The sequence below is a fragment of the Tachyglossus aculeatus genome, chromosome 11 (assembly GCF_015852505.1).
Source record: "Tachyglossus aculeatus isolate mTacAcu1 chromosome 11, mTacAcu1.pri, whole genome shotgun sequence".
NCBI classification, from domain to species: Eukaryota; Metazoa; Chordata; class Mammalia; order Monotremata; family Tachyglossidae; genus Tachyglossus; species Tachyglossus aculeatus.
The window spans coordinates 29,726,797-29,754,529 of NC_052076.1; the positions used below are offsets into that span (position 1 = coordinate 29,726,797).

Genomic DNA, 27,733 nt, shown 5'->3' on the forward strand with positions numbered 1-27,733 from the left:
GGCATATGGGCGAATCCCAGCGCTGCTTCAGAATAATTTCTGGGGTGCTTAAAAATACTCTTGTCACGCCAAAATTAGACACTTAGCAGTTATAATTGGAAGAGTATGTATCGAGCGCCCACCCGATTCAACACTCTGCGCTAAGCTCTTGGAAGGAAAGGCACTGAGGAGTGACTGCTCTCAAGCAGTTTGCTCCCGAACGGGATTTTATATTGCAGTTTCTCGTTATAGGGGTGCAATCTGTGTAATGCAAGCTGGTTGTGTTTCTTCCAGAGACAGTTTGACCAGCCGTTCAGCGGAGAATAGTCCTGGGAGTCAGAAGGACCTGGGTTCTAGTCATTTATTCATTCAGTAGTATTTATCGAGCGCTTACTGTGTGCAGAGCGCTGTACTAAGCGCTTGGGAGAGTATAATATAACAATAAACAGTCACACTCCCTGCCCACAACGAGCTTATGGTCTAGACAGGGAGACAGGCACCATTATAAATAAGTCCCGGCTCTGCCCGTTGCTTGCCGTGTGAGCTTGGGCAAGTCGCTTCACTGTTGTGTGCCTCAGTTCCCTCATCTGCAAAATGGGGATATCTGTTCTCCCTCCTAGAGTGAGCTCCGTGTGGGACAGGGACTGTGTCCAACCTAATTGTGCTACCTACCCCAGCGCTTAGCACAGTGTTCGACACAGAAGAAGCCCTTTGCAAATACCGTGAAGGAAAACACTCTGTTCTAAGTATCAGTCGAAATGTTTTTCAGAGGGAAGTGATGCGTTGGCAGACTAAGCAGTTGTGGAAGACGTTGCTATTTGGTGGAGATTTTGAACTCCCTCCCGTTGACCAGGCCCGAGGGGTCTGAAGCCGCGAGTTTCATGTGTTCCAAGGGCGAATCCCTCTCTCGGGAGAGTCCATCTCCAGGCAACTAGAAAACATGGAGCAATAATGGGAACTACCTCCCTTTTCCTTGAGTTCACACGGAATCATCGTATTGGGGGCAGGCTGTAGGTTAGAGATGGATTTCCTTTGGAGCTAAATGGATTCCAGAACTCCAATAGAGCGGTCTTCCCGATTTTTTTTTTTCCATCCTAAAGAAATGTTCACGACCAAGTGGCTTGGTTGGGAAGAAGTACGGCCTCCGTCACCCCGCTTAACCTGCACCGGCTAAGGGTTTGGAAGGAGAAAGTGAGTGTTGGGAGCTGAAAGATGAATTGGAAAAAAGCTCCGAATAGAGAAGCTGGCCCAGAATGGATCCCACTCAAAGTTTAATAAATGTAAAAATAGCCAAGCGCTTACCTCACGTGAATGGGGTTCTGTTGGCTTTTTCCAGGATTCTGATTTTTTTTTTTTTAATGGTATTTAAGGGCTCACTGTGTGCCAGGCAGTTCCCTAAGAGCTGGGGTCCGTACAAGGTGATTGGATCAGGCTTTGGTCTCATCTTTAAAACTGGGATAAAACACCTTTATTTGTGAAACACTTAGTATATGCCAAGTCTTGTTCTAAGTAAGCACTGGGGTGAATACAGGCAGATTGGGTTGGGCACAGTCCCTGTCTCACATAGGGCTCACAGTCCTAATCCCTGTTTTACAGTTGAGGGAATGGAGGCACAGAGAAGTTAAGTGACTTGCCCAGGGTCACACAGCAGGCTAGTGACGGAGCCGGGACGAGAACTTGGGTCTAGAACCCAGCTAGAGCCCGGGCCTGGCTTCTAATTCTGGCTCTGCCACTTGTGTGCTGTGTGACCAGGGGCAGTTACTTCAAATCTCTGTGCCTCAGTTCTCTCATCTGCAAAATGGGGATTAAGACTGTGAGCCCCCTGTGGGACAGGGACTGTGTCCAACCCACTTAGCTTGTATCTACCCCAGTGCTTAGAACAGTGCCTGGCACATAGGAAGCCTTAACAAATACCCCCCCCAAGAAAGAAAAACTGCTATCGCTAAAAGCTGTGCATCCTTATCACCCTCTCTGAAGCCAAATCTTGCAGACCATAAGCTCATTGTGGGCGTGGAATGTGTCTACCCACTCTGTTGTATGGTAGCTCTGTTGTAAGTTGTATTTTGCCGGTCGGTTGACTTCTCTATGCCTCAGTTCCCCCATCTGTAAAGTGGGGAGTAAGACTGTGAGCCCTGTGTGTGTCCAGTGTGATTACCTTGTATCTACCCCAGCGCTTAGAACAGTGCTTGGCACACAGTAAGCCCTTAACAGATACTGCAATTATTATTAATACTCTCCGAAGCACTTAGTACAGTGCTCTGCACATAAGTGCTGACTGAAGACCTTTGAGTGGCAAAATCGAGGACACCCCAGCTGAGACTCAGCCAGCTGGCACCCGAAGCGGTGTTCCAGGTGGAGGTCTCGAATCCCGGCTCCGCCACAAGTCCGCTGTGTGACCCTGGGCGAGTCACTTCACTTCTCCGAGCCTCAGTTCCCTCATCTGTAAAAATGGGGATTAAGACTGTGAGCCCCCTGTGGGACAACTACTTGATCATCATCATCATCAATCGTATTTATTGAGCGCTTACTATGTGCAGAGCACTGTACTAAGTGCTTGGGAAGCACAAATTGGCAACATATAGAGACAGTCCCTACCCAGCAGTGGGCTCACAGTCTAAAAGGGGGAGACAGAGAACAAAACCAAACATACTAACAAAATAAAATAAATAGAATAGATATGTACAAGTAAAATGAATAAATAAATAAATAAATAGAGTAATAAATATGTACAAACATATATACATATATATAGGTGCTGTGGGGAAGGGAAGGAGGTAAGATGGGGGGGATGGAGAGGAGGACGAGGGGGAGAGGAAGGAAGGGGCTCAGTCTACTTGATCACATTGTATCCCCCCCCCAGTGCTTAGAACAGTGCTTTGCACATAGTAAGCGCTTAACAAATGCCGTCATTATTATTTTGCCGGGTCCCACCCTACCCTTAGTTGTCCCTAGTGTAATTTAATCCATTGAGACTTAAGACCGCGAGCCCCATGTGGGACAGGGACCGTGTCCAACCCGATTTGCTTTTATCAATGTCAGTGCTCAGTAAAGTGCCAAGTGCTTAGCAAATACCACCACTGTTATTTCTGAACTCCGTCCTAAGCCCCTTGCGGATTGTGTCCAAACTTTTGTTTCTATCCCAGCGTTTAGTACAGTGCCTGGCACATAGTAAGTGCACATAGTAATTTTTTTTTTACTCTATTTTATTTGTACATATCTATTCTATTTATTTTATTTTGTTAGTATGTTTGGTTTTGTTCTCTGTCTCCCCCTTTTAGACTGTGAGCCCACTGTTGGGTAGGGACTGTCTCTATATGTTGCCAATTTGTACTTCCCAAGCGCTTAGTACAGTGCTCTGCACATAGTAAGCGCTCAATAAATACGATTGATGATGATGATGATAGTAGGTGCTTAACAAAGACCACAGTTATTATCATTTGAAACTTATTTGTCCACTTATACTAATGTAGTAATAATGATGGCATTTATTAAGCGCTTACTATGTGCAAAGCACTGTTCTAAGCGCTGGGGAGGTTACAAGGTGATCAGGTTGTCCCGCGTGGGGCTCACAGTCTCAATCCCCATTTTACAGATGAGGTAACTGGGGCCCAGAGAAGTTAAGTGACTTGCCCAAAGTCACACAGCTGACAATTGGCGGAGCCGGGGTTTGAACCCATGACCTCTGACTCCAAAGCCCGGGCTCTTCTCCACTGAGCCACGCTGCTTCTCTAAATGTCTGTCTCCTCCTCTAGACTGTAAGCTCGTCGTGGCCAGGAATGTGTCTGTCTGTCTGTTATATGATACTCTCCCAAGTGCTTAGTACAGTGCTTTGCACACAGTAAACGCTCAATAAGTAACAGTTGAATGACTGAAAGGAAGAGGAAGTGGGCACCTGGAAAATCCGACAGCTCCGAGATTCTCCCCAAGACAGCCACGACCCTTTGCCAGACTCAAACCAACCAGAGCAGCGTGGCTCAGTGGAAAGAGCACGGGCTTGGGAGTCAGAGGTCATGGGTTCAAATCCTGGCTCCGCCAATTGTCAGCTGTGTGACTTTGGGCGAGTCACTTCACTTCTCTGTGCCTCAGTTCCCTCATCTGGAAAATGAGGATTAAGACTGTGAGCCCCACGTGGGACAACCTGATCACCTTGTATCCTCCCCGGCGCTTAGAGCGGTGCTTTGCACGTAGTAAGCGCTTAACAAATGCCATCATCATCATCATCATCAACCTCTTAACCAGCTGGGTATCGGTTCTGTAGCCTAATGGGGGCCGGGCGGTGTCCTTGGTCTTTGGATGCAGGTGGCCATAAAAATCATAGACAAATCTCAGCTGGATGCGGTGAACCTGGAGAAAATCTACCGCGAGGTCCAGATCATGAAGATGCTAGACCACCCTCACATTATCAAGCTCTATCAGGTACGTTTGCCCCCGGCCGCCTCCGAGCCGCTCAGTACAGAGGCGGTCGGTTGACTGGCTCTTCGGCTGTCCCGGGGGGTGGGGACTTGGGTTCTCCTTACGGCTCCGGAGGGGCCGTGGGCTCCCCAGGACGGGCATGGTTCCGTGGTGAGCTCGCTATGGGAAGGGAATGTGTCTGTTGTGGTAGTGTGCTCTCCCAAGCGCTTAGTGCAGTGCTTTGCGCACAGTAAGTGCCCAATAAATACAACTGAATGAAGTGTTCGATCGGCATCTGCCCCTTTAAAAATGAAAGAGGCCTTGCGGTTCGACTAGCCGAAGCGGGGCCCGGGGCGCTGCGCGTGCCAATGGTCAGTGGCATTCATTGAGCACCTACTACTGTGTGCAGAGCACTGCACTAAGCACTTTACAAACCCTACCCTCAAGGAGCTTACAGGCGAGGGATCGTCAAACACCAGGTCAACCTTAGTGAGCGCTTATTGTGTGCAAAGCACTGCACTAAGTGCTTGGGAGAGGAAGATACACTCGAATTGGTAGGCACCAGCTTTACCCTCAAGGAGCTTACCGTCCAGTGGCTCTCTGGAGAACTCTGGGAGTAAGATTGTTATTCATTCATTCATTCAGTCGTATTTATTGAGCGCTTACTGTGTGCTGAGCACTGTACTAAGCGCTCGGGAAGTACAAGTTGGCAACATCTAGAGACGGTCCCTACCCAACAACGGGCTCACAGTCTAGAAGGGGGAGACAGACAACAAAACAAAACACGTGGACAGGTGTCAGGTTGTCAGAACAAATACAAGTAAAGCTAGATGAACATCATTAACAAAATAAATACTCGTTCATTCATTCAATCGTATTTACTGAGCGCTTACTGTGGGCAGAGCACTGTACTAAGCGCTTGGGAAGTACAAGTTATTACAAGTTACAAGTATTACCTCCTGTCAAGGATTTTCTAGGCTTTCGGGTACGTTCCAAAAAATGAGACAACTATGAGAAACTCTTGAGGTAGTCCGAAGAGCGTGGTGAATGGAGCCATAGTGAAGATTGGGTGTTCCCTAATCTTATTCAGTCACTCGATCAGTGATATTTATTGAGCGCTTTATTATGTGTGGAGCATTTTACTAAGTGCCTGGGAGAGTGCAACAGAATCAGTAGACATTCCCTGCCCATAACGAGCTTTCAGTCTAGAGGGGGAGACAGACACTAATATGAATGAATAAGTCATTTAGTCGAGCTGGGTAAAAAAGGCAGCAACCGATTTGTGTGAGTTGTGGACAGGCAATGCGTCTACCAACTCTGCTGTATTGTACTCTCCTAAGAGCTTAGTAATAATAATAATGATGCTGGTATTTCTTAATAACTTACTATGTGTCAAGCACTGTTCTAAGGGCTGAAATAGATGCAAGATAATCAGGTTGGACGCAGTCCCTGTCTCACATGGGGCTCACAGTCTTAATCCCCATTTTACAGATGAGGGAACTGAGGCCAGAGAAGTGAAGTGACATGCCCACGGTCATACAGCAGACCAGTGGCGGAGCAGAGATTAGATCCCAGGTCCTTCTGACTCCCTGTCTTTGAGACCTGTCCTCCCTCCTGCTTAGATTGTGAGCTCTGTGTGGGACCCGATGATCTGGTATTTACCCCGGAGCTTAGTACAGTGCTTGGCAACGTAGTAAGCACTTAACAAATGCAGTGATAGGTATTATTATTCTCCAGTGCCATCATCAATGGTATGTACTGAGTGCTTAGTATTTGCAGAGCACTGAACTAAACACTTGGAAGAGTACAACACAACAGGATTGGCAGATGCGTTCCTTGCCCACAGTGAGCTTACAGTCCACAGTCTAGGGTTTACAGTCTAATTAAAATTTTTGGTCCCTCAACAGGTGATGGAGACAAAGAGCATGTTGTACCTCGTGACCGAATATGCCAAAAATGGAGAGATTTTCGGTAAGTCGCATTTGCGTTCCTCCATTCGAAAAATATTGACTCGGTCACTGTCTTTCTGAGCATATTTCCCCCCAGGAAGGCTATAATTTTGGGTCTCTTCGATGGGGAATAAACATAACTGAGGTTTTGAGATTTAAAAGAGGCATTTTAATCCGCTCAATGGAAATGATGTGTAGGAAGATATATTTCATTTTCAAGAGTCAATTTGAACGCCTCTCTGGTACCCTGCAGTGTTTTTGAAACTGGGTTGCTTTGAACTAAATCTTAAATGATCACATACGATAGTGGAAGTTGTCATGTCCTGAGAGGTATTTTAGGAAATTAGACTTTCCTAGTGGCTGGGGGAGACCTGTTGTGTTAGAGGTTCAATCGGCTGGCTTCCCTCCCCACCTCCACTTCATTTCTTTTGGGACTGTTGGCCTTGTGGGGTGGGGAAAATCAGTTTTCTTTAATCCTGATAAAGTAATTATGCAATAGACATGGTGATGTTGTTTTATATTCGTTCAGGGATGTGGGAATTTTCCATAATGAATTGTTATGAAATGCCCAATTACACCAGTTATGGCACTTTAAAAGGAAAAGTAGCTTGCTTCTTGAGGTCTCGGTTGTCTTTAACCACAAGGAGAGCTGTGGAGAGAGAGTCTTTTTGGTATATTTTAGAGCTGTAAAGTTCCCCATTGTCTATTTTTATCTGGTGTTTTAGCAGAAGTGCTTTTTAAAACTTCCCACAATGGGTTATGAGAGGGAAAAGTTTGAGTGACGGAGAAGCAGCATTGGCTTAGTGGATAGTGCACGGTCCTGAGAGTCAGAGACTGTGAGCCCACTGTTGGGTAGGGACTGTCTCTATATGTTGCCAATTTGTACTTCCCAAGCGCTTAGTACAGTGCTCTGCACATAGTAAGCGCTCAATAAATACGATTGATGATGATGATGATGATGATGATGATGATGAGTTCCAATTCCGAGTCTGCCACTTGTCTGCTGTGTGACCTTGGGCAAGTCGCTCTGCTTCTCTGTGCCTCAGTTCCCTCACTGTAAAATAGGATTAGGACTGTGAGCCCTATGTGGAACAGGGACTGGATCGAACCCATTCGTTCATTCGATTCATTCATTCGTTTTTATTGAGCGCTTACTGTGTGCAGAGCACTGTACTAAGCTCTAGGAAGAGTACAATATAACATTAAACAGACATATTCCCTCCCCACAACCAGCTTAAAGTGTAGAGGGGGAAACATATTAATATGAATAAATAAATTACAGCTATATAAATAAATTACAATTGATTATCTTTTATAATAATAATAATAATAATAATAATGACATTTGTTAAGCACTTACTATGCGCCCCAGTGTTCAGAACAGTGCCTGGCACATAGTAAGTGCTTAACAAATTCCACAATTATTATTGTTATTATTATTATTATTATAAGAAGGCTAAAGAAGGTTGAGTAGACCCCCTCCCACCTCCACCCCCCTCCCGCCCCAGCTAACCAGTCCAGAGTGTAATGGGAGTGGATTTGGGAAGCCAATCCAAGTGCTTAGTACGGTGCTCTTCACATAGTAAGCGCTCAATAAATACGATTGATGATGATGATGCATGGAGCTGGTTATTCATTCATTCATTCAGTCGTATTTATTGAGAGCCTGCTGTGTGAAGAGCACTGTACTAAGCACTTGGGAGAGTACAATACACCAGTAATCAGGCACATTCCCCGCCCACAATAAGCTTACAGTCTAGAGGGAAGCAGCGTGGCTCAGTGGAAAGAGCGCGGTCTTGGGAGTCAGAGGTCATGGGTTCTAATCCCGGCTCCACCACTTGTCAGCTGTGTGACTTTGGGCAAGTCACTTAAGTTCTCTGTGCCTCAGTTACCTCATCTGGAAATGAAGATTAAGACTGTGAGCCCCATGTGGGACAACCTGATTACCTTGTATCTCCCCCAGCGCTTAGAACAGTGCTTGGCACATAGTAAGCGCTTAACAAATACCCAAATTATTATTCTTATTATCTTCCAAGTGCCTTTGGAGAGTCAGCCCCGTAGACCAGCCTGACTCAGCTTGAGGTTTTTGTGTTTTTGTGTCCCACCAACAGACAGCGACTTTGCCGGGAAAGCTCAAATTGCAGCCCAAGAGGGAAACCCCTTAGCAGAATCAATCAATCAATCGTATTTATTGAGCGCTTACTATGTGCAGAGCAGAAGGATTTGGTGCCTGGAAAGAGGAGAGAGAGTATCCAAAAGGGCTTGTGCCGGTCTAACGAGGGCAACCAGTCATGGAGGAGAGCGTGATTATGATGGTATTTATTAAGCGCTTAGTATATGCCAGGCACTGTACTAAGCGCTGATTACTACATGACCTCGTCTGTAAAATGGGAATTATCATCGGGAGCCTTGTGTGGAACCTAATTAGCTTGGATCTACCCCAGTGCTTAGTACAGTGCCTGGCACATAGTAAGCACTTAGTAAATGCCTTAAAAAAAAAAAAGTTGGGCACGATGCCAATTCCCACACCTCTCCGTGGCAAAAGGCGCAGTTCACCAAGGGGTTTGATAGAAGTAACCAACGTTTGGGAAATTTTGGAGTTAAGTCTCCTCAGGCTGCTTCCGTCCACGGGGTTGGCCACGAAGGGGATCGAAGGAGGGCCCCGGTGGCCCCGGCCAGTTGGGACCGGCGGTTGGAGAGCCAGAGGCCCCGACCAGCTGCGGGGCTGATAAGATGTTTGGCAGGCGGTTGGCAGGTTCCGGGCAGAGGAACACCCCGGAGCGAGGCTCGCTAAATGTCTGACCCCCGCTGCCTCGGAGTGCCACGCTGGGTGAGGGTGAAGTCATACTATTTATTAAAGCACTTAGTGTGTGTGCAGAGAAGGAGAGTGACCTAGTGGATAGAGCACGGACTTGGGAGTTAGAAGGACTTGGGTTCTAATCCTGACCCAGCCACTTGTCTGCTGTGGGACCTTGGCCAAGTCATTTTGCTTCTCCTTGCATCAGCTTCCTCATCTGTAAAATGGAGATTCAATACTTCATCATCATCATCATCATCAATCGTATTTATTGAGCGCTTACTATGTGCAGAGCACTGTACTAAGCGCTTGGGAAGTACAAATTGGCAACATATAGAGACAGTCCCTACCCAACAGTGGGCTCACAGTCTAAAAGGGGAATACTTGTCCTCCCAGCCTCTTGGGCAGTGAGCCGCATGTGGGACAGAGACCCCGTCATTATCTTGTGTCTCCCCCAGCTCTTGGTACAGCGCTTAGTACAAACACAGCCATATTCTTCCTCCCACTACTGCCATTGTGTCAGCTGCTTGACCTTGGGCAAGTCATTTCTCAGCTCTGGGCCTCAGTTACCTCATCTGTAAATTATTTTATTATTCTATTTATTTTATTTTGTTAGTACGTTTGGTTTTGTTCTCTGTCTCCCCCTTTTAGACTGTGAGCCCACTGTTGGGTAGGGACTGTCTCTATATGTTGCCAATTTGGACTTCCCAAGCGCTTAGTACAGTGCTCTGCACATAGTAAGCACTCAATAAATACGATTGATGATGATGATGATGATGATGACTGTGAGCCCCATGTGGGACAGGGACTATGTCCAACCCGATTGTATCCACGCCAGTGCTTAGTATAGTGCCTGGCACACAGTAAGCGCTTAACAAATGCCGTTATCATTATTTTATTATGGCATGGCACTGTCTCGTGGGCACTGGAGAAGCAGGAACAAGGCCACTGCTGCCACCCAAGTGGTTAACTGAAATAGTGCCAAGCCCAACAGGGGAGGCAGAACATGGGCCGAGACTGGAAGCTCATGGTGGGCAGGGAGCCTGTCTACGTATTCTGTTATATCAGATTCTACAAGTGCTTAGAACAGTGCCCTGCACACAGTAAGCGCTCAATAAATACCATTGATGTATTGAGTGGCGGGCAAGGTAGGGTGGTCAGGTCTACCTCGTCGACCTTAGGCTCTCCTGAGCCTGTCCAGGGCTCTGAATCATCCATTCCCAGAGCTGTCCTCCAAGAGACCTCCACTGACTAAGCCCCCCTTTCCTCTTCTCCCACTCCCTGCTGCGTTGCCCTGACTCGCTCCCTCTGTTCATCTCCCCTCCAAGCCCTCCGGCACTTATGTACATATCTGTCATTTCTTTTTTTCTATTAACACCTGTCTCCCCCACTGTAGACCATAAGCTCGTTGCGGGCCGGGATTGTGTCTTTTTTATTGTTGCATTAGATTCTCCTAAGCACTTAGTACAGTGCTCTGTGCACAGTAAGCGCTCAATAAATATGATTGAATGAAGAAAGGAATGAACGGAGGGGGTCTCCTCGATATCGTCAAGGAGCAGAAGGGAGGGATTCTTTGATAGCTGGCATCTGAAGACCTGAGGAGGCGGGGGGGCCACAAAAGAGTCATTGGTGTCCATGCTGTGCACACTGTAAGCCCTCGGTAAATAGCCCTGGTGTATCGATTGGCACGAGGATGTTTTCTTAGCCTCAGAGAGGCAGGGGAGCAGAACCCGTGGTTCATCTTTGTGTCAGCAAGAACCTTCCTGGTCAGAGGGGGAGGCTCCTGGGGGGTGGGGTGGATCGGAGAACGTGTCTCGCTCGTGCCACCCTCATGTTGGGCAGAGCCGGCTTGCATAATGCCTTCTGGCAAACTGACGCAAGACGTCAACGGTGCCCTGTGAGCCCACTGTTGGGTAGGGACTGTCTCTATATGTTGCCAGCTTGTACTTCCCAAACGCTTAATGCATCATCATCATCATCAGTCGTATTTATTGAGCACTTACTATGTGCAGAGCACTGTACTAAGCGCTTGGGAAGTACAAATTGGCAACATATAGAGACAGTCCCTACCCAACAGTGGGCTCACAGTCTGAAAGGGGGAGACAGAGAACAAAACCAAACATACTAACAAAATAAAATAAATAGAATGGATATGTACAAGTAAAATAAATAGAGTAATAAATATGTACAAACATATATACAGGTGCTGTGGGGAAGGGAAGGAGGTAAGATGGGGGAGATGGAGAGGGGGACGAGGGGGAGAGGAAGGAAGGGGCTCAGTCTGGGAAGGCCTTCTGGAGGAGGTGAGCTCTCAGTAGGGCCTTGAAGGGAGGCCCTACTGATTGAGTGAATGAATGAATGAAAGGTGTGAAAGGGGAGGCCGACGGGCCCGGCCCGGCTAGTCCTTTTGAAACCCGGCCAGTCCTCGGCGGGCTACCGGGCCGAGGTTTAATAATGGTATTTGTTAAGCACTTAGTATATGCCAGGCACTGCACTAAGCGTTGGGACAGGTACAGGATAATCAGTTCAGAAGCAGTCCCTGTCCCGTGTAGGGCTCACAGTCCTTCATCGCCTTTTTACAGATGAGGGAACTGAGGCCCAGAGAAGTGAAGTGACTTGCCCAAAGTCACACAGCAGACCTGTGGCGGAGCTGGGATTAGAACCCAGTTCCTTCCGACTCTCAGGCCAGGCCTCCGAATCTCTGTCGGATCACTTTCAGAAGCCCGTGGACGTTGGAAGCAGGCAGGCGTCACAATCGCCTGTCCCCCCGCTGGGGACCAATCAATCAATCAGTCGTATTTATTGAGTGCTTACTGTGTACAGAGCACTGTACTAAGCGCTTGGGAAGTACAAGTTGGCAACATATAGAGACAGTCCCTACCCAACAGTGGGCTCACAGTCACCATCGCCATAGTGCACGGGTGGCGGGGTTGGGCATTGAATGCCAGAGAGGGGCACGCAATGGGGGTCGGGGGAGAGTGGGGGGCCACTGTCAGATGACCCCAGGGCATCCCACCTCTGGTCTTAGCTCCTCTCAGGAGGTAGCCCAATACAGTGGACAGGTGGTGGAGCAGGGATTAGAACCCAGGTCCTTCTGACTCCTAGGCCTGTGCTTTATCCACTAGGCCATGCTACTTCAGTAGTGGTGATAATAACAGTAACTGTGGTATCGGTTAAGCCCATAATAATAATTTGTGGTATTTATTAAGCGCTTATTATGTGCAAAGCACTGTTCTAAGCGCTGGGGAGGTTACACGGTGATCAGGTTGTCCCACGTGGGGTTCACAGTCTTAATCCCCATTTTCCAGATGAGGGAACTGAGGCCCAGAGAAGTGAAGTGACTTGCCCAAAGTCACACAGCTGACAATTGGCGAAGCCGGAATTTGAACCCATGACCTCTGACTCCAAAGCCCGGGCTCTGCATGCAGAGGTATGCAGGTATACTGATGCAGAGCACTGTACTGAGTGCTTGGGACAGTAGACTATAGCAATAAACAGACACATTCCCTGCCCACAACGAGCTTACAGTCTAGAACTCCAGGGCACTCCGTGCGTGCCAAGGTTCCCCAAACTCTTTAGCGTCCCGGAGCCCAAAGGGCACTTGGAGAATTTGTGGGAGAGCAAACGGTGTTCGGAGTGAAACGGGCAGCAGGCCGGAAGCACCCCAAGCATGCCGGTCAAACTCATCCCCGGAGCGATTGCCACTGCGACTTTGTAGGAAAGGCCTCAGAGACGAGGTTGGTCTGGGGGTAGTTGTTTATTGCTGGGGGCGGGAGGAAGAGAAAGCGGGCAGTGTGGCCTTGTGGAAAGAGCACGGTCCCGGGGGTCAAAGGTCCCGGGTTCTAATGCTGGCTCCACCACGTTCCTACCTATCGCCCCGGGGCCTTCAAAGTCTTCCGGAAACCATTTGGCTCCCGCTGTACCTGTCTCTTCATCTCCCACTTCACACTCTCCATTTCAACTTAGCTTGTGGCTTTCTGGGACCCCGACACCCCGTCTTCCCTCCCTTCTCTCCTGAGTGACCTTGGACAAGTCACTCTCTGTACCTCAGTTATCAATGAATCAATCGACCGTATTTATTGAGCGCTTACTGTGTGCAGAGCACTGTACTAAGCGCTTGGGAAGTACAAGTTGGCAACATATAGAGACAGTCCCTACCCAGCAGTGGGCTCACAGTCTAAAAATTACATAATTTACATAATTACAAAATTTACAAATTTGCAAAAATTACATAAATTACAAAAATGACATAAAAAAGTTATGTCATCCGCATAATGCAGATTAAGACTGTGAGCTCCGTGTGGGACAGGAACTGTGTCCAACCTGATTAGCTTGTATCACTCCAAGTGCTTAGAACAGTGATTGACACATAATAGGCATTTAACAAATACTATCATTTTTATAAGTACTGTGTGACCTTGGGCAAGTCTGTTCACTTCTCAGTACCTCAGTTCCTTCATCTGCAAAATGGGGATTCAATCCTGTTCTCCCTCTTACTTGGTGAGCCCCATTTAGGACCTGATTATTTTGTATTCACCCCAGTGCTTAGTAAGTGCTGGGCACATCGTGTTTAACAAATTCTAGTATTATTATGATTATTATTACCGTTATTATGATCATTATTATTATAAGAGACTTTTAACCGTCTGCCCCCCCAGATGTATCCAGGGCTCTGGAGACCAAGAGGGAGGCAGTGTGACCTAGTGGAAAGAGCCTGGGCTTGGGAGTCAGAGGGCCCCATCTCCACCTCATCATCATCATCATCAACAATCGTATTTATTGAGCGCTTACTGTGTGCAGAGCACTGTACTAAGCGCTTGGGAAGTACAAGTTGGCAACATATAGAGACAGTCCCTACCCAACTCACTGGAGACATCACTTCATTTCTCTGTGCCTGTTTCCTCATCGTAAGATGGGGATTAAATCCCCCTCCCTCCGATTTAGAATTTGAGATCCATGTGGGACAGGGTCTGTATCCAACCTGATTATCTTATATCTCTCCCAGCGCTTAGTACCCTGCCTGGCACATAGTAAGCGCTTAACAAGTACCATTTATTAAAAAAAAAAAAGGCAGCGAACAGCGAATGGTCTTTTTGCAGTGGCCTTTTCCCTACCCCCAGCCCACCCCGTTGTATGAAACCTGATGCTTCAAACACCAGGTTTTTCCGTAATGATTGGCATCAGCTGTGAAGGCCCGGGAAGCCGATCGAGACGGGCCTTTCGCAGCAGCCTTGGGGAGCCATGACGGGTTACTAGGGAAGGAGGTTTAGATAAACTCAAGGATGAGAGAGATTTCTTTAGGGCTTGGGAGCAGTTCACAGGGATTCATGTAGACTGTAAGCTCGTTGTGGGCAGGGAATGTGTCTTATATTGTTCTATCGCACTCTCCCGAGCCCTCAGTACAGTGCTGTGTGCACAGTAAGTGCCCAATAAATACAATTAACTGACTGACTGACAAATGTGGCCTCCGTGAAACAGCCTGGCCTAGCGGATAAGAGTCTGGACTTGGGAGTCAGAAGGTCTGGGTTCTTATCCCGGTTCTGCCACTTGTCTGTTGGGTGACCTTGGGCAAATCATTTCACTTCTCAATGCCTCAGTCACCTCATCTGTAAAATGGGGATTAAAAGTGAGCCCCATTTGGGCAGGGACTGTATTCAACCTGACTATCTTGTGTCTACTCCAGCGCTTAGGACCGTACTTGACCCATTGTAAGTGCTTAATAAGTACCATTGTTATTCATGGAAGGTGAGGGCAAGATTGAGGGAAGGAGAAGGGAAAGGTAGGATGGTCTGTGGCGGCCATTTTCTTCGGTCGGAATTCAGATTCTCATCCCTGTTCTCATCATCGTCATCAATCGTATTTATTGAGCGCTTACTGGGTGCAGAGCACTGTACTAAGCGCTTGGGAAGTACAAGTTGGCAACATATAGAGACAGTCCCTACCCAACAGTGGGCTCACAGTCTAAAAATCAACCTCCTCACGTGGCCTCCAGTTGGGCAGTTTTCAGTAGGGAAAGCTTTTTGGCCAGCTGGCTACCGTCCTCCCTGCGCAATCACAAGATGGAGGGTGGGGGTCACGCCTTCTCCGATTAAACCCTCTTTTCCCCCGTACTCTCTCCCTTCTACATTGTCTGTGCATGTGCGTCTGTGACCTTTGGGCATTTGGTATTCATCCCCCCCAACCCCACAGCACTTACTCCCTCTCTAGACTGTAAGCTCATTATGGACAGGGATGTGTCAGCTAATTCTGTTGTATTTTACTCTTCCAAGTGTGTAGTACAGTGGTCTGCACATAGCAAGTGCTCCGCAAATATGATTGATTAATTGATCGATACATGATAATTAGGTCGGACACGGTTCCTGTCCCACGTGGGGATCACAGTCTACTTAGAAGGAAGAACAGGTTTTGAAACCCCATCTTAAAGAGGAGGGAACTGAGGCACAGAACACTGAAGTGACTTGCCCAGGGTCCCACAAGTGGGCAAGTGGCGGAGCCAGGAATAGAACCCAGGTCCTCTGGTTCCCAGGTCCGAGCTCCTTCCACTAAGGCACGCTGCCTCTCTGTTTCGCACCGAGTCCTCAAATAGCTGGAATAGCAGTGTGGCCTAGTGGCTAGAGCCCGGGCCTGGGAGTAAGAAGGTCCTGGGTTCTAATTCCGGCTCCACCACTTGTCTGCGGGGTCCCATTGGGCAAGTTACTTCACTTCTGAGCCTCAGTTACCTCATCTTGTAAAATGGGGATTAAGACCGTGAGCCCTACCGTGGTACAAGGGACTGTGTCCAACCCAGTTTGCTTTTATCCATCCCAGCGCTTAGGACAGTGCCTGGCACATAGTAAGCGCTTAAAAATACCGTAATTATTAATTAGTACCATTGTTATAGAGTCAGTTAACTTCTCTGTGCCTCAGTTACTTCATCTGTAAAAAGGGGATTAAGACTGTGAGCCCTAGGGACTGTGTCCAACCTGATTACTTTGTGTCTACCCCAGTGCCTGGCACGTAGTAAGCACTTAACAAATACCATTTTAAAAAAAACAGCCCAGTTGGGGCCTAAAATAGTTGCCGACAGCGTGCAGGAGACGCCGACTTGGCACGGTGACCCCGTCTGGACCTCCCAGTCCCCGGGGATCGGGACTGAAGTTCCCTACAGCCAGGGGTTGCGGGGGGCAGGGGAAGGGGGAGTCAAGAGGGTCCTCGTGTCCTGCTTGGACTGGAAATAGCAGGCAACATGGAATCGGACCCCGAACGGGGAGTGTGGCTCAGTTGGGCAGGGGGGGTCCTTCCTCCTCCGACCCACAAGGAGAGAGGAGTCTCGGAGACAGGCCAAGGGGGCTGGAGGGCGAGCGCTGGGATTATGCCGGGAGGAATTCCATGGTAGGGCCCAGACGACCCGTCAAGAGCATTCAGAAGATTCGTGATTCACAACACGGGCTATTTCGAGTCTTCTCAGAGTCTGGGGAAGATAAGCAGGCGGCAGAATCTGCGGTCGGAAGTTCCCGGTACTTTTATGGCAGTGGGGAGAGAGGGAGGGCAGAATCCCAGCAGCTGATGTGCCATTATCTCTGTGGGCTGTGGATCTGATATGCCGGCTGTCTGTCAGAAGGATTCCATTCATTCATTCATTTAATCGTATTTATTGAGCACTTACTGTGTGCAGAGCACTATACTAAGTGCTTGGAAAATACAATTTGGCAACAGATAGAGACAGTCCCTACCCGACAACGGACCCACAGTGTAGAAGGGGGAGACAGACAACAAAACAAGTAGACAGGTGTCAGTACCATCAAAATAGATAAATAGAATTATAGATATATACGCATCATTAATAAAATAGTGATTAATATGTACAAATGTACAAATATTCCCCCAGCTGATGATAATAATAAAGACAAAAATAATCACAGTGGTGTGTGTTAAATGCTTACTATGTGCTGGGCACTGTACTAAGCACTGAGGCACATACAAGTTCGTCAGGTCGGTCCCCGTACCCGTCCCACGTGGAACCCACAGTCTAAGGAGGGTGTCTCATCTCCGTTTTGCGGATGAGGAAACCGAGGCCCAGAAAATGAAGTGCCTCGCCCAAGGTCACCTAGCAAGTAAGAGGCAGAGCCGGAATTAGAACCTGGGTCCTTTGCCACCCAGGCCTGGGCTCTTTAGCCCACTGTTGGGTAGGGACTGTCTCTATATGTTGCCAACTTGTACTTCCCAAGCACTTAGTACAGTGCTCTGCACACAGTAAGCGCTCAATAAATATGATTGATTGATTGATTTCCACTAGGCTGCTCTGCTTCCTTAGGTCTCCGTTCTAGGTCTAACTGGGAGGGAGGGCACAGGTGCTCGCTTCACCGGTGGACGAGTCCAGAAAGGTCTAGAACATCACAGCTGCCTCTGGGGAGGGCATTGCCCCAAATAAATTCAGCACTTAGAACAGTGCTTGATGCATAGTAAGCACTTAATGCCATCATTAAATACAGCTGCCACTCAAAGAGAAATTCAGCTCTGCGAAGACATTTTGTGGAAGAGTCGTCTGCTCGATGTTGGTGGAGGGCAGAGCACCGACTGGCTTAGGTGCCCACTCCATAGGGTACCTTTTTAAGCCGGTCTCCTAGACTTGTCCATCCCGGGGGAGACCTGAGAGTTTCCAGTCAGGGCTGAAAAGAGCCGAAGTGGTGACTTTCTGGCCTATTGGCTTTTGGAAGCCTGCCCTCTCCCAGTCAGTTGTGTTTGTCGAGGGCTTACTGTGTACAGAGCGCTGTGTTAAACGCTTTGGGGAGTGCAATATAACAAAGAGCAGACACATTCCCTGCCCACAACCTCTGTCTTTCCCTCCCCTCCCCCCAGTTCCTGAAATCCCTAGTCCAACTTCACCCCAGCACTCAAAATGGAAAGCTGACACCTCTCCTGACAGCAGGCATTCTTTTGAGGAAGCTGGGTACGGCAGATATCCCGGAATGGTGAGCGATCTCGAGGAGGTGGTGAGAAAGGTATGCCGGTGTCCTGAGCCCCTCCAGACCATAAGCTCCTTGTGAGCAGGGAACATATCTTGCAACTCTGTATTGTTATATTGTACTCCCCCAAGTGCTTAGTACAGTGCTGTGCTCATGCTGTAAGCGCTCAATAAGTACCACTGATTGAGGGATTGATTTCACATCCAAGTGGATTTTACCTGCAAGCGGGAGAACCGTCTCCAATCCGGAGACTGGAGTGCGGTTGAATTGAGGAACCACTAAAAAGCAGCGTGGCCTGGGGGATAGAGCCTCGGCTGGGGAGTCAGAAGGACCTGGGTTCTAATCCTGCCTCTGCCAAATGTGTGCCGTGTGACCTTAGGCAAGGCGCTTCACTTCTCTGTGCCTCCGTTCCGTCGTCTGGGGATTAAGACTGTGAGCCCCGTGTAGACTAGGGACTGTGTCTGACCTGCTTAGTTTGTGTCTACTCCAGTGCTTAGTACAGCGCCTGGCAAATGGTGCGTAACGAATACCATAAAAAAGAGGGTTCGGTTTGAGATTCTTTCGGCTTCGGTGAGCAATAAAAGATTGATTTTCTTTGGGGCTTGGTCAGATGCAAAAACACGTCACCCTAAGGTAATGATTACGTTCGTAAAGGATTAAAAGACAGGGAGCCCTTGAGTGAATTTTTTTTTTCCATAAGCTACCCGGTTTGTAGCTCCCTCACCTAAGAATCTGTTCTCCCTCCTACTTGACTGTGAGCCCCACTATGGTGTAGTCAGTGGAGTACGGGCCTGGGAGAAGGACCTGAGTTCTAATCCTGGCTCCACCATATGTCTGCTGCGTGACCTTGGTCAAGTCACTTCACTTCTCTGGGCCTCCGCATCTGTAAAACAGGGATTAAGAGTGTGAGCCCATGTGGGGCAGGGACGGCGTCCAACTTGATTAACTTGCATCCAACCCGGTGCTTAGAACAGTGCTTGGCACATAGTAAACGCTTAACCAGTACCATCATTATTGTGTGGGACAGGGACTGTATCTGACCTGATTAACTTATTTCTCCCCCAGCTCCTAGAACGCAGCTTGACACATAGTAAGTGCTTAACAAATACCTTAAAAAAGAACAAAAAACAGAAATCAAACTCCATTTAGGAATGTGTTTTATACAGAGATGATCATTAGCCCGCCCTGTTGGGAAGGCAAGCGTCGATCTGCCTTTGTTTCTGTGAGATCCCAGGCTTTGGAATAAACAGCAGCCTCTTCCTACTACTCCCCCTTGTTTCATGTCTCCAAATATGGAATCCGCTGCTGAAAACGAATACAGGAAATGCCTCATTCCCAAGTGAAAGGTCCTGTTTATTCCAGCTATTGTTCGCCCTTTGAATCCAAGGTGGTTTCCAATGTCTCCCGAATTATCCCGGAGAAAAAACCCAGGCAGATGCAGAGATCCCGCCCCACTCCTCTCTGCACTTCCGTCGTCCGTGCTTCTTGCCGGTCTCGTTCGGTCCTTGTTTTATTATTTTGTTTCTTTCAATGAACGAGAGACAAGAATCCCTCAGCGAGACCTGGCAGCAGGTTTTCGAGGCACCTCCCAAGTGACCAGTGGACCAGGACTGTTTAACTGCCCACCTCAGCCCGAGTCCCATCCTGGAAAGATAAATAATGATTATTCCTTAATCACGATGAGAAGCAGCGGGACCTAATCAGAAGAGCCCGGGCCTAGGAGTCAGAGGACCTGGGTTCTAATCCCAGCTCCACCCCCTGACTGCTGTGTGACCTTGGGCAAGTCGCTTCACTTCTCTGGGTCTCAGTTCCATCATCTGTGAAGTAGGGGACTAAAACTGTGAGCCCCGTGTGGGACGGGGACCGTGTCCAACATGTTCAGCTTGTAACTAACTCAGCGTTTAGTACAGTGCCTGGCACATAGTAAGGGCTTAACTAATACTATTTTTAAAAAAATTGTGTCATCTTGGGAGTGAGGACAAACGCACAAAAAAACCTCAAAATGCCAGAAGAGGCCGGGCGGTAATTAGGAAAGTTAATAGTAGTAGTGAGAGAGGAGGGTTTATGTAGCTCCGTTTTCAAGGGGTCCTGCAACAGGTTGAGGTAGAGGGGAGGCAGTGTGGCACAGTGCATAGAGCTCGGGCCTCAGAGTCAGAAGGTCATGGGTTCTAATCCCAGCTCCACCATTTGTCTCCAGTGTGGTCTTGGGTAAATCACTTCACTTCTCTGTGCCTCAGTTACCTCCTCTGTAAAATGGAAATGAAGACTATGAGCCCCGTGCAGGACGGGGACTGTGTCCAATCCAATTTGCTTGTATCCACCGCCCCCCCCCCAGCGCTTAGTACAGTGCCTAGCACATAGTAGGTGCTTTATACATAGCACAATTATTATTATCATCATTATTATTATTCTGAGAAAAGCGGGTAAGTATCCCAGGCTGGGATTTGAATTGGATGGAGGTGGGGGGGTGGTCCTGCAGGAATGTAGACCAGCAGCTCATTGTGGGCAGAGATTGCATCTACTGACTGTTGTACTGGACTTTCCCCAGTGCTTAATACAGTGCTCTGCACTCAGAAAGCGCTCGATAAATACCACTGATGGATGGATTGAGTGACACAAGCGGAGCCTGAGTTGCCATGTTCCCAGTGTTGGCATTGGTAATAACTGTAGTATCTGTTAAGCGCTTATGGTATGCCAAGCGCTGTACTAAGGGCCGGGTTGAAGACAAGGCAGCCAATCAATCAATCAATCAATCATATTTATTGAGTGCTTACTATGTGCAGAGCACTGTACTAAGCGCTTGGGAAGTACAAATTGGCAACATATAGAGACAGTCCCTACCCAACATTGGGCTCACAGTCTAAAAGGTGAGCCACAGTCCCTGTTTCCCCATGGGGCTCACAGTCTAAGCGAGGAAGGACTAGGATTGACCCCCCCAATTTTACAGATGAAGAATTATTATGCACAGGGACTGTTCTAAGCTCTGGGGTAGATACCAGATAGTCGGGTTGGACACAGTCCCTGTCCCATGTAGGGCTCCCGGTGGCTCAGTGGAAAGAGTCAGAGGTCATGGGTTTAAATCCCGGCTCCGCCAATTGTCAGCTGTGTGACTTTGGGCAAGTCACTTAACTTCTCTGGGCCTCAGTTCCCGCATCTGTAAAATGGGGATTAAGACTGTGAACCCCCCGTGGGACAACCTGATCACCTTGTAACCTCCCCAACACTTAAAACAGTGCTTTGCACATTTTTAGACTGTGAGCCCACTGTTGGGTAGGGATTATCTCTATATGTTGCCAATTTGTACTTCCCAAGCGCTTAGTACAGTGCTCTGCACATAGTAAGCGCTCAATGAATACGATTGATGATGATAGTAAGCGCTTAATAAATGCTATTATTATTATTATTATTTAACAGATGAGGTAGCTGAGGCCCAGTGAATAATAATAATAGTTATGGTACTTTTAAGCACATACTATGTGCCAAGCACTGTTCTAAGTACTGGGGTAGATACAAGTGAATCAGGCTGGACACAGTCTCTGTCCCACATAGGCTCACAGTCTTAATCCCCATTTTCCAGAGGAGGTTACTGAGGCATAGAGAAGTGAAGTGACTTACCCAAGGTCACACAGCAGACATGTGGAGGAGCCGGGATTAGAACTCAAGTCCTTCTGACTCTCAGGCCTGTGCTCTATCCAATAAGCCTTGCTCCTTCAAGAGTCAGCTAGGCTGACCCAACTGTTTGATCTCCTTCTGCCGGGGGATCCCCCCATCAGGGCGACCAGGACCCCAAGCCTGTGTGGGGTTAGACCCCCAAACTTGTCCTGCATCTGAAATACGAGGAGAATTTCTCCAGGTGGAGAAACTGAACCGGAATCAGTCGGCCCGGGCCCGTCCAAACTCCACGCTGCCCCAAAACACTACCGGCTTTTCCCCCGTGTTCAACGGGCGGGCAGGAGACTCGAGAGGGCACCGGTGTCAGCCCTGTGGGACTGGCAAGGTGACCGGGCAGGGTGGCGTTTGCTTCTCAGTTATTAATAGTAATAATATTAAATAACAATTGTGGTTCTTGTTAAGTGTTTACTATTGTGCCAAGAACTGTTCTAAGCCCTGAGGTAGATACAGGTTAATCAGGTTGGACACAGTCCCTGTCCTACATGGGGCTCACCTTCTTAATCCCCATTTTACAGACGAGGGAACCGAGGCCCAGAGACGTGACGTGACTTTCCCAGGGTCACACAGCAGACAAGTGGAAGAGCTGGGATTAGAACCCAGATGCTTCTGACGCCCAGGCTCTAACCACTAAGCCATGCTGCTTCCTGTTGGGCTCGGGCCAGTCAGGACCCCCGATTCCAGGTCCCGGCCGAACGCTAGCCTGTTGGTTCACTTCCACAAAGCCAACACTCTGGTCTTATAAATGGACAATAATAATAATAATAAAGTTGGTATTTGTTAAGGGCTTACTATATGCCAAGCACTGTTCTAAGCGCTGGGATAGATACAGAGTTATTAGGTTGTCTCACTTGGGGCTCACAGTCTCGATCCCCATTTTCCAGATGAGGTAACTGAGGCCCAGAGAAGTGAAGTGACTTGCCCAGAGTCACACAGCCGACAAGTGGCGGAGCTGGGATTTGAACCCATGACCTCTGACTCCAAAGCCTGGGCTCTTTCCACTGAGCCACGCTGCATTTATTGAGCACCTCCTGTGTGCCGAGCACTGTACTAAGGGCTTGGGAGAATATATCACAACCGAATTGGTAGACACGTTCCCTGCCCACAACAAGGTGACAGTCCAGAGGGATGGGGGTGAGAGGGGTCCTGTGGAAAAAAGGCAGAATCGTTAAAACTCTGGGAGGGCTGCCGGAGGCAAAGGCTGCCTGGGAAATCCCGCCTTGTTTCTGGTGAGGCCCACATCCTTTTCGTGGCCGGTTGGGCCGCGACAATGGGTTTGTTTGGTCGGAAAATCCCCGGGGAGCTAATTATGTCTGCGAGGGCCCAGCGTGGCTGAGAGGGCGAAGTCTGTGCCCAGAGTGCCGAAAAACCCGTGCAGGAACTGCCCAAGCCATCTGGAGAGCTCCGTCGCCAATGGATGCCGATTATCATCATCATCAATCGTATTTATTGAGCGCTTACTATGTGCAGAGCACTGTACTAAGCGCTTGGGAAGTCCAAATTGGCAACATATAGAGACAGTCCCTGCCCAACAGTGGGCTCACAGTCTAAAAGGGGGAGACAGAGGACAAAACCAAACATACTAACAGAATAAAATAAGTAGAATAGACATGTACAAGTAAAATAAATAAATAGAGTAATAAATATGTCCAAACATATATACATATATACAGGTGCTATGGGGAAGGGAAGGAGGTAAGATGGGGGGATGGAGAGGGGGACGAGGGGGAGAGGAGGGAAGGGGCTCAGTGTGGGAAGGCCTCCTGGAGGAGGCCCACTTTTATGAGGCCGGCCGGCCCCCCCCCCGGGGAGGCCCCGCTGGGGTTGTGTGCTGATGGATGGATGGATCATCATCATCAATCGTATTTATTGAGCGCTTACTGTGTGCAGAGCACTGTACTAAGCACTCGGGAAGTCCAAATTGGCAACAGCTAGAGACAGTCCCTACCCAACAGTGGGCTCACAGTCTAAAAGGGGGAGACAGAGAACAAAACCAAACATACTAACAAAATAAAATAAACAGAATAGATATGTACAAGTAAAATAAATAGAGTAATAAATATGTACAAACATATAAACATATACGGATGGATGGATGGATGAGGGGGCTCCCTGAGATTCTGGCAGAGTAAGCGTGTGTGTTTGCGCGGGTGGACGTCCACACGCACGTGCTTATCAGGGCCCCCAAATGTTAGATGATAGATGAACAATGATAATCATTGGGGTATTGGTTAAGCTCTTATTATGTGTCAAGCGATGTTGTAAGTGCCGGGGTAGATACAGGTTAATCGGGTCGGATCCAGTCCTCACCCAGCTGAGAAGATAGATAGACGGATAGAGCCCGGGCCTGGATTGTGGTTCTGAACCCGGCTCCTCCGCTTGTCTGCTCTGTGACCTTGGCAAGTCAGTTCACTTCTCTGGGCCTCAGTTACCTCACCCGTCTCTATATGTTGCCAACTTGTACTTCCCAAGCGCTTAGTACAGTGCCGTGCATGCAGTAAGCGCTCAATAAATACGATTGAATGAATGAATGAATGTAAAACGGGGATTAAGACTGTGAGCCCCGTGAGGGACAGGGGCCGTATCCAACCTGATTAGCTTCTATCTACCCGAGCAGTCAGTACGGTGCCTGGCGTGTACTTAACATGGCAAGTGCTTAACAAATGCCATTATAAGAAAGATCCAGTCTTTGTCCCACACAGGGCTCACAGTCTAAGGAGGAGGGAGAACAGGGATTAAATCCCCACTGTGCAGATGAGGAAACTGAGGCCCAGAGAAGTTGTCCCAAATCACAGAGCAGGCAAATGGCGGGGCTGGGATTAGAACGGTCTTTCAACTCCCAGGTTCATTCAGTCGTATTTATTGAGCGCTTACTGTGTGCAGAGCACTGTACTAGGCACTTGGGAAGTACAAGGTGGCAACATATAGAGACGGTCCCTACCCAACAGCGGGCTCACACTCTAGAAGGGGGAGACAGAGGACAAAACCGAACATATTAACAAAATAAACCCACCCCTCCTATTTGACCTCACCGTTTCCCCAGCCACTCTCATCACATAGGGATTTAAAAAAAAAACATCTGTCTCACATGCACACACATTTAAATATTTATATCTTTGTTAAATTCTGCCTTCCTCCTTTAAATTGTACACTCCTTGAAGTCAGGGATCATGACAGGTTTATTCTGTATGGCCTACAAGCCACCTTATAAAGCTCCCTGCTAAGTGCTCAGTAAATTTTGTTGGTCAAGTGTGGCCTGATGGACAGAGCATGGACCTCAGAGTCAGAAGGACCTGGGTTCTAGTCCCAGTTCTGCCATTTGCCTGCTGTGTGACCTTGGGCAAGTCGCTTCTCTGGGCCTTAGTTATCTCATCTGTTCCTTCCTTTAGGCCGCACCGCGGCCCCTCTTGATTTCTTGATCCAAATTCCTTCGTTCTTTCAAAGCGGCAGGCTTTTCGCCGGCAGACCCAGCAGGCCGATGGGCTTCGGGGCCACTGAGTCACTGGATTTCAATCTTGGCCAAGTTCGTCACCCATCACTCTCCTTGCCCATTCCGCCTCTCGGTCCTGGGGCTCCCACCGTTAGCAAGTTTCCCTCGAGAACCCGGCTATTTCAGTGCTCTGTGGCCGACATTCATATCTACTTGGCAAGAGCTGCAGCTTTTGAGGAAGTCCCTACCGCAGTCAGAATCTAATCCCGGCTCTGCCAAGACCTTGCTATGTGACCTTGGGCAAGTCACTTAATTTCCCTGTGCCTCAGTTCTCCTGTTCTCCCTCCTACATAGGTCGTGAACCCCGTGCGGGACAGGGACCGTGCCCAACCTAATTTACTTGTATCTACCCTAGCACTTAGAACAGTGTTGGACACATAATAAGCGCTTACAAAGTGCCATTAAAAACAAGATTGATCTAGGACCGTGCGAACTAATTTAATATGAATAAACAGGTGGGTTCATGGCTTAAGGAAGTTTTTCAAATTAACTATTCTGTGCCTCGGTTTCCTCATCTGTAAAATGAGAATTAAGACTGTGAATCCCATGTGGAACAGGGAGTGTCCGATCTGATTAGCATGTGTGTACCCTAGTTCTTAATACAGTGCCTGGCACATAGTAAGCACTTTACAAATACCATTAAAAAAAAAGCTAAAATCGTCGGCCGGCCTTTCTGCTGAGTGTAATCTTTTCGGCCCCCCGATCCCGGTGGCGTGTACCCCTCTGCCCTGGCACAGCTCTCTCGGTGGGTGAGCATATTCGAGCCTCAGCCTGGACGGGGAAAGAAAAGAGGTCACATTCACTGGAGCTCAAACTGCCCAAAGCCACAAAGCCGGCCAAGCTCATCACTGCGCACTGCCCGCTACTTCTCCACTGCCGTGCTGACTTGTTAAGCTAGTACTTAATAAATGCCCACATCAGTATTAAGCCATGTGGCCTAGTGGAAAGACCACGGGCCTGGGAGTTAGAGGACATAAATTCTAATCCCGGTTCTGCCATGTACCTGCTGTGTGACCTTGAGCAAGTCACTTCACCTCTGGGCCTCAGTTCTCTCATCTGCAAAATGGGGATTGAATCCTTGTTCTCCTTCCTACTTAGATTGTGAGCCCTAAGTGGGACCCAATTATCTTGTATCTACCCCAGTTCTTAGTACAATGCTTCACACACAATAAAGGCTTAACAAATACCACAATCATTATTATTATTATTGTTATTGTTAGGGACCATTCAACACCCATGACTCTCCCTTCTCCATCCCAAACTCACCCCCAGTGATCCAGCATGGACCACCCAACACACCAGACACTCCCTTCTCCATCATCATCATCATCAATCGTATTGAGCGCTTACTGTGTGCAGAGCACTGTACTAAACGCTTGGGAAGTACAAGTTGGCAACATATAGAGACAGTCCCTACCCAACAGTGGGCTCACAGTCTAAAAGGGGGAGACAGCGAACAAAACCAAACATACTGACAAAATAAAATAAATAGAATAGATAAGTGCAAGATATGTTACCTGATAAGAACGATTATTATCATCATTATTATTATCACCTCCATTTTGCAAATGAGAAAACTGAGGTCCAGAGAGGTCCATTGACTTGCCCAAGATCACACAGTAGGCCAACAGTGGACCTGGGACTCGAACTCGCATCCTCTGGCTCCCCATCCCTTGTAGTCCCCGACAAAAGCCACACCACAGGCTCCCTGAGTGTCAGGAAAGGTGTTGGCTAAAAGTCTGAGAGGCAAATTGGAAACAGACATTAGTTATGGGCTGGGAATTTGTTGGCTAATTCTGTTGTATTTTCCTCTCCCAAGCACTTACTACAGTGCTCTGCACATAGTAAGTGCTCAATAAATGCCATTGATGGACTGATTTGAGATAGCAAACCCATCGGGGTGAGACAGTCTAACCCCAATCACGTCTCCTTATCCACACCCACACAGTGGGGCCGAGGTCCCCAGTGAAGGCTCCATCTTCCAAACTTGGATGGGACATAACAACAACAACAAAAATAATAATAATAATAATAGTATTTATTAAGCGCTATGTGCCAGGCACTGTTCTAAGTGCTGAGGTAGATATAAGATATTTGAGTTGGACACAGTCCTACAAAAGAGCTCACAGTCTTAATCCCTCTTTTACAGATGAGGGAACTGAGGCACAGAGAAGTGAAATGGCTTGCCCAAGGTCACACAGCAGACAAGTGGTGGAGCTGGGATTAGAACCCATGACCTTCTGACCACCAGGCCCGTGTCCTATCAACTAGGCCAACCCGCTCTTCGAGCAAAGCGGACACCAAGGAGCAACTGATATGTAGAACTAGCTGAAATTGTGGAAGCCAGCCGGCCCCAAGCCAGTTTTCTAAAATTACAGAAAGCTCATTGAGAGAGCGCAGAAAGTGGTCCCATCCATAATAATAATAATGGCATTTATTAAGCGCTTACTATGCGCAAAGCACTGGTCTAAGCACTGGGGAGGTTACAAGGTGATCAGGTTGTCCCACGGGG

General features: G+C 48.2%; 1 protein-coding gene across 1 annotated transcript in view; it reads left to right on the forward strand.

The window, feature by feature from the left end:
• Positions 1–27,733, forward strand: part of SIK2 (salt inducible kinase 2) — a 73,295-nt gene that overhangs the window by 20,420 nt on the left and 25,142 nt on the right. Inside the window, exons 2-3 of the mRNA XM_038754099.1 lie at positions 4,279–4,395; positions 6,279–6,342. Coding sequence (XP_038610027.1) covers positions 4,279–4,395; positions 6,279–6,342 — 181 coding nt within the window. The remainder of the gene's footprint in view (positions 1–4,278; positions 4,396–6,278; positions 6,343–27,733) is intronic.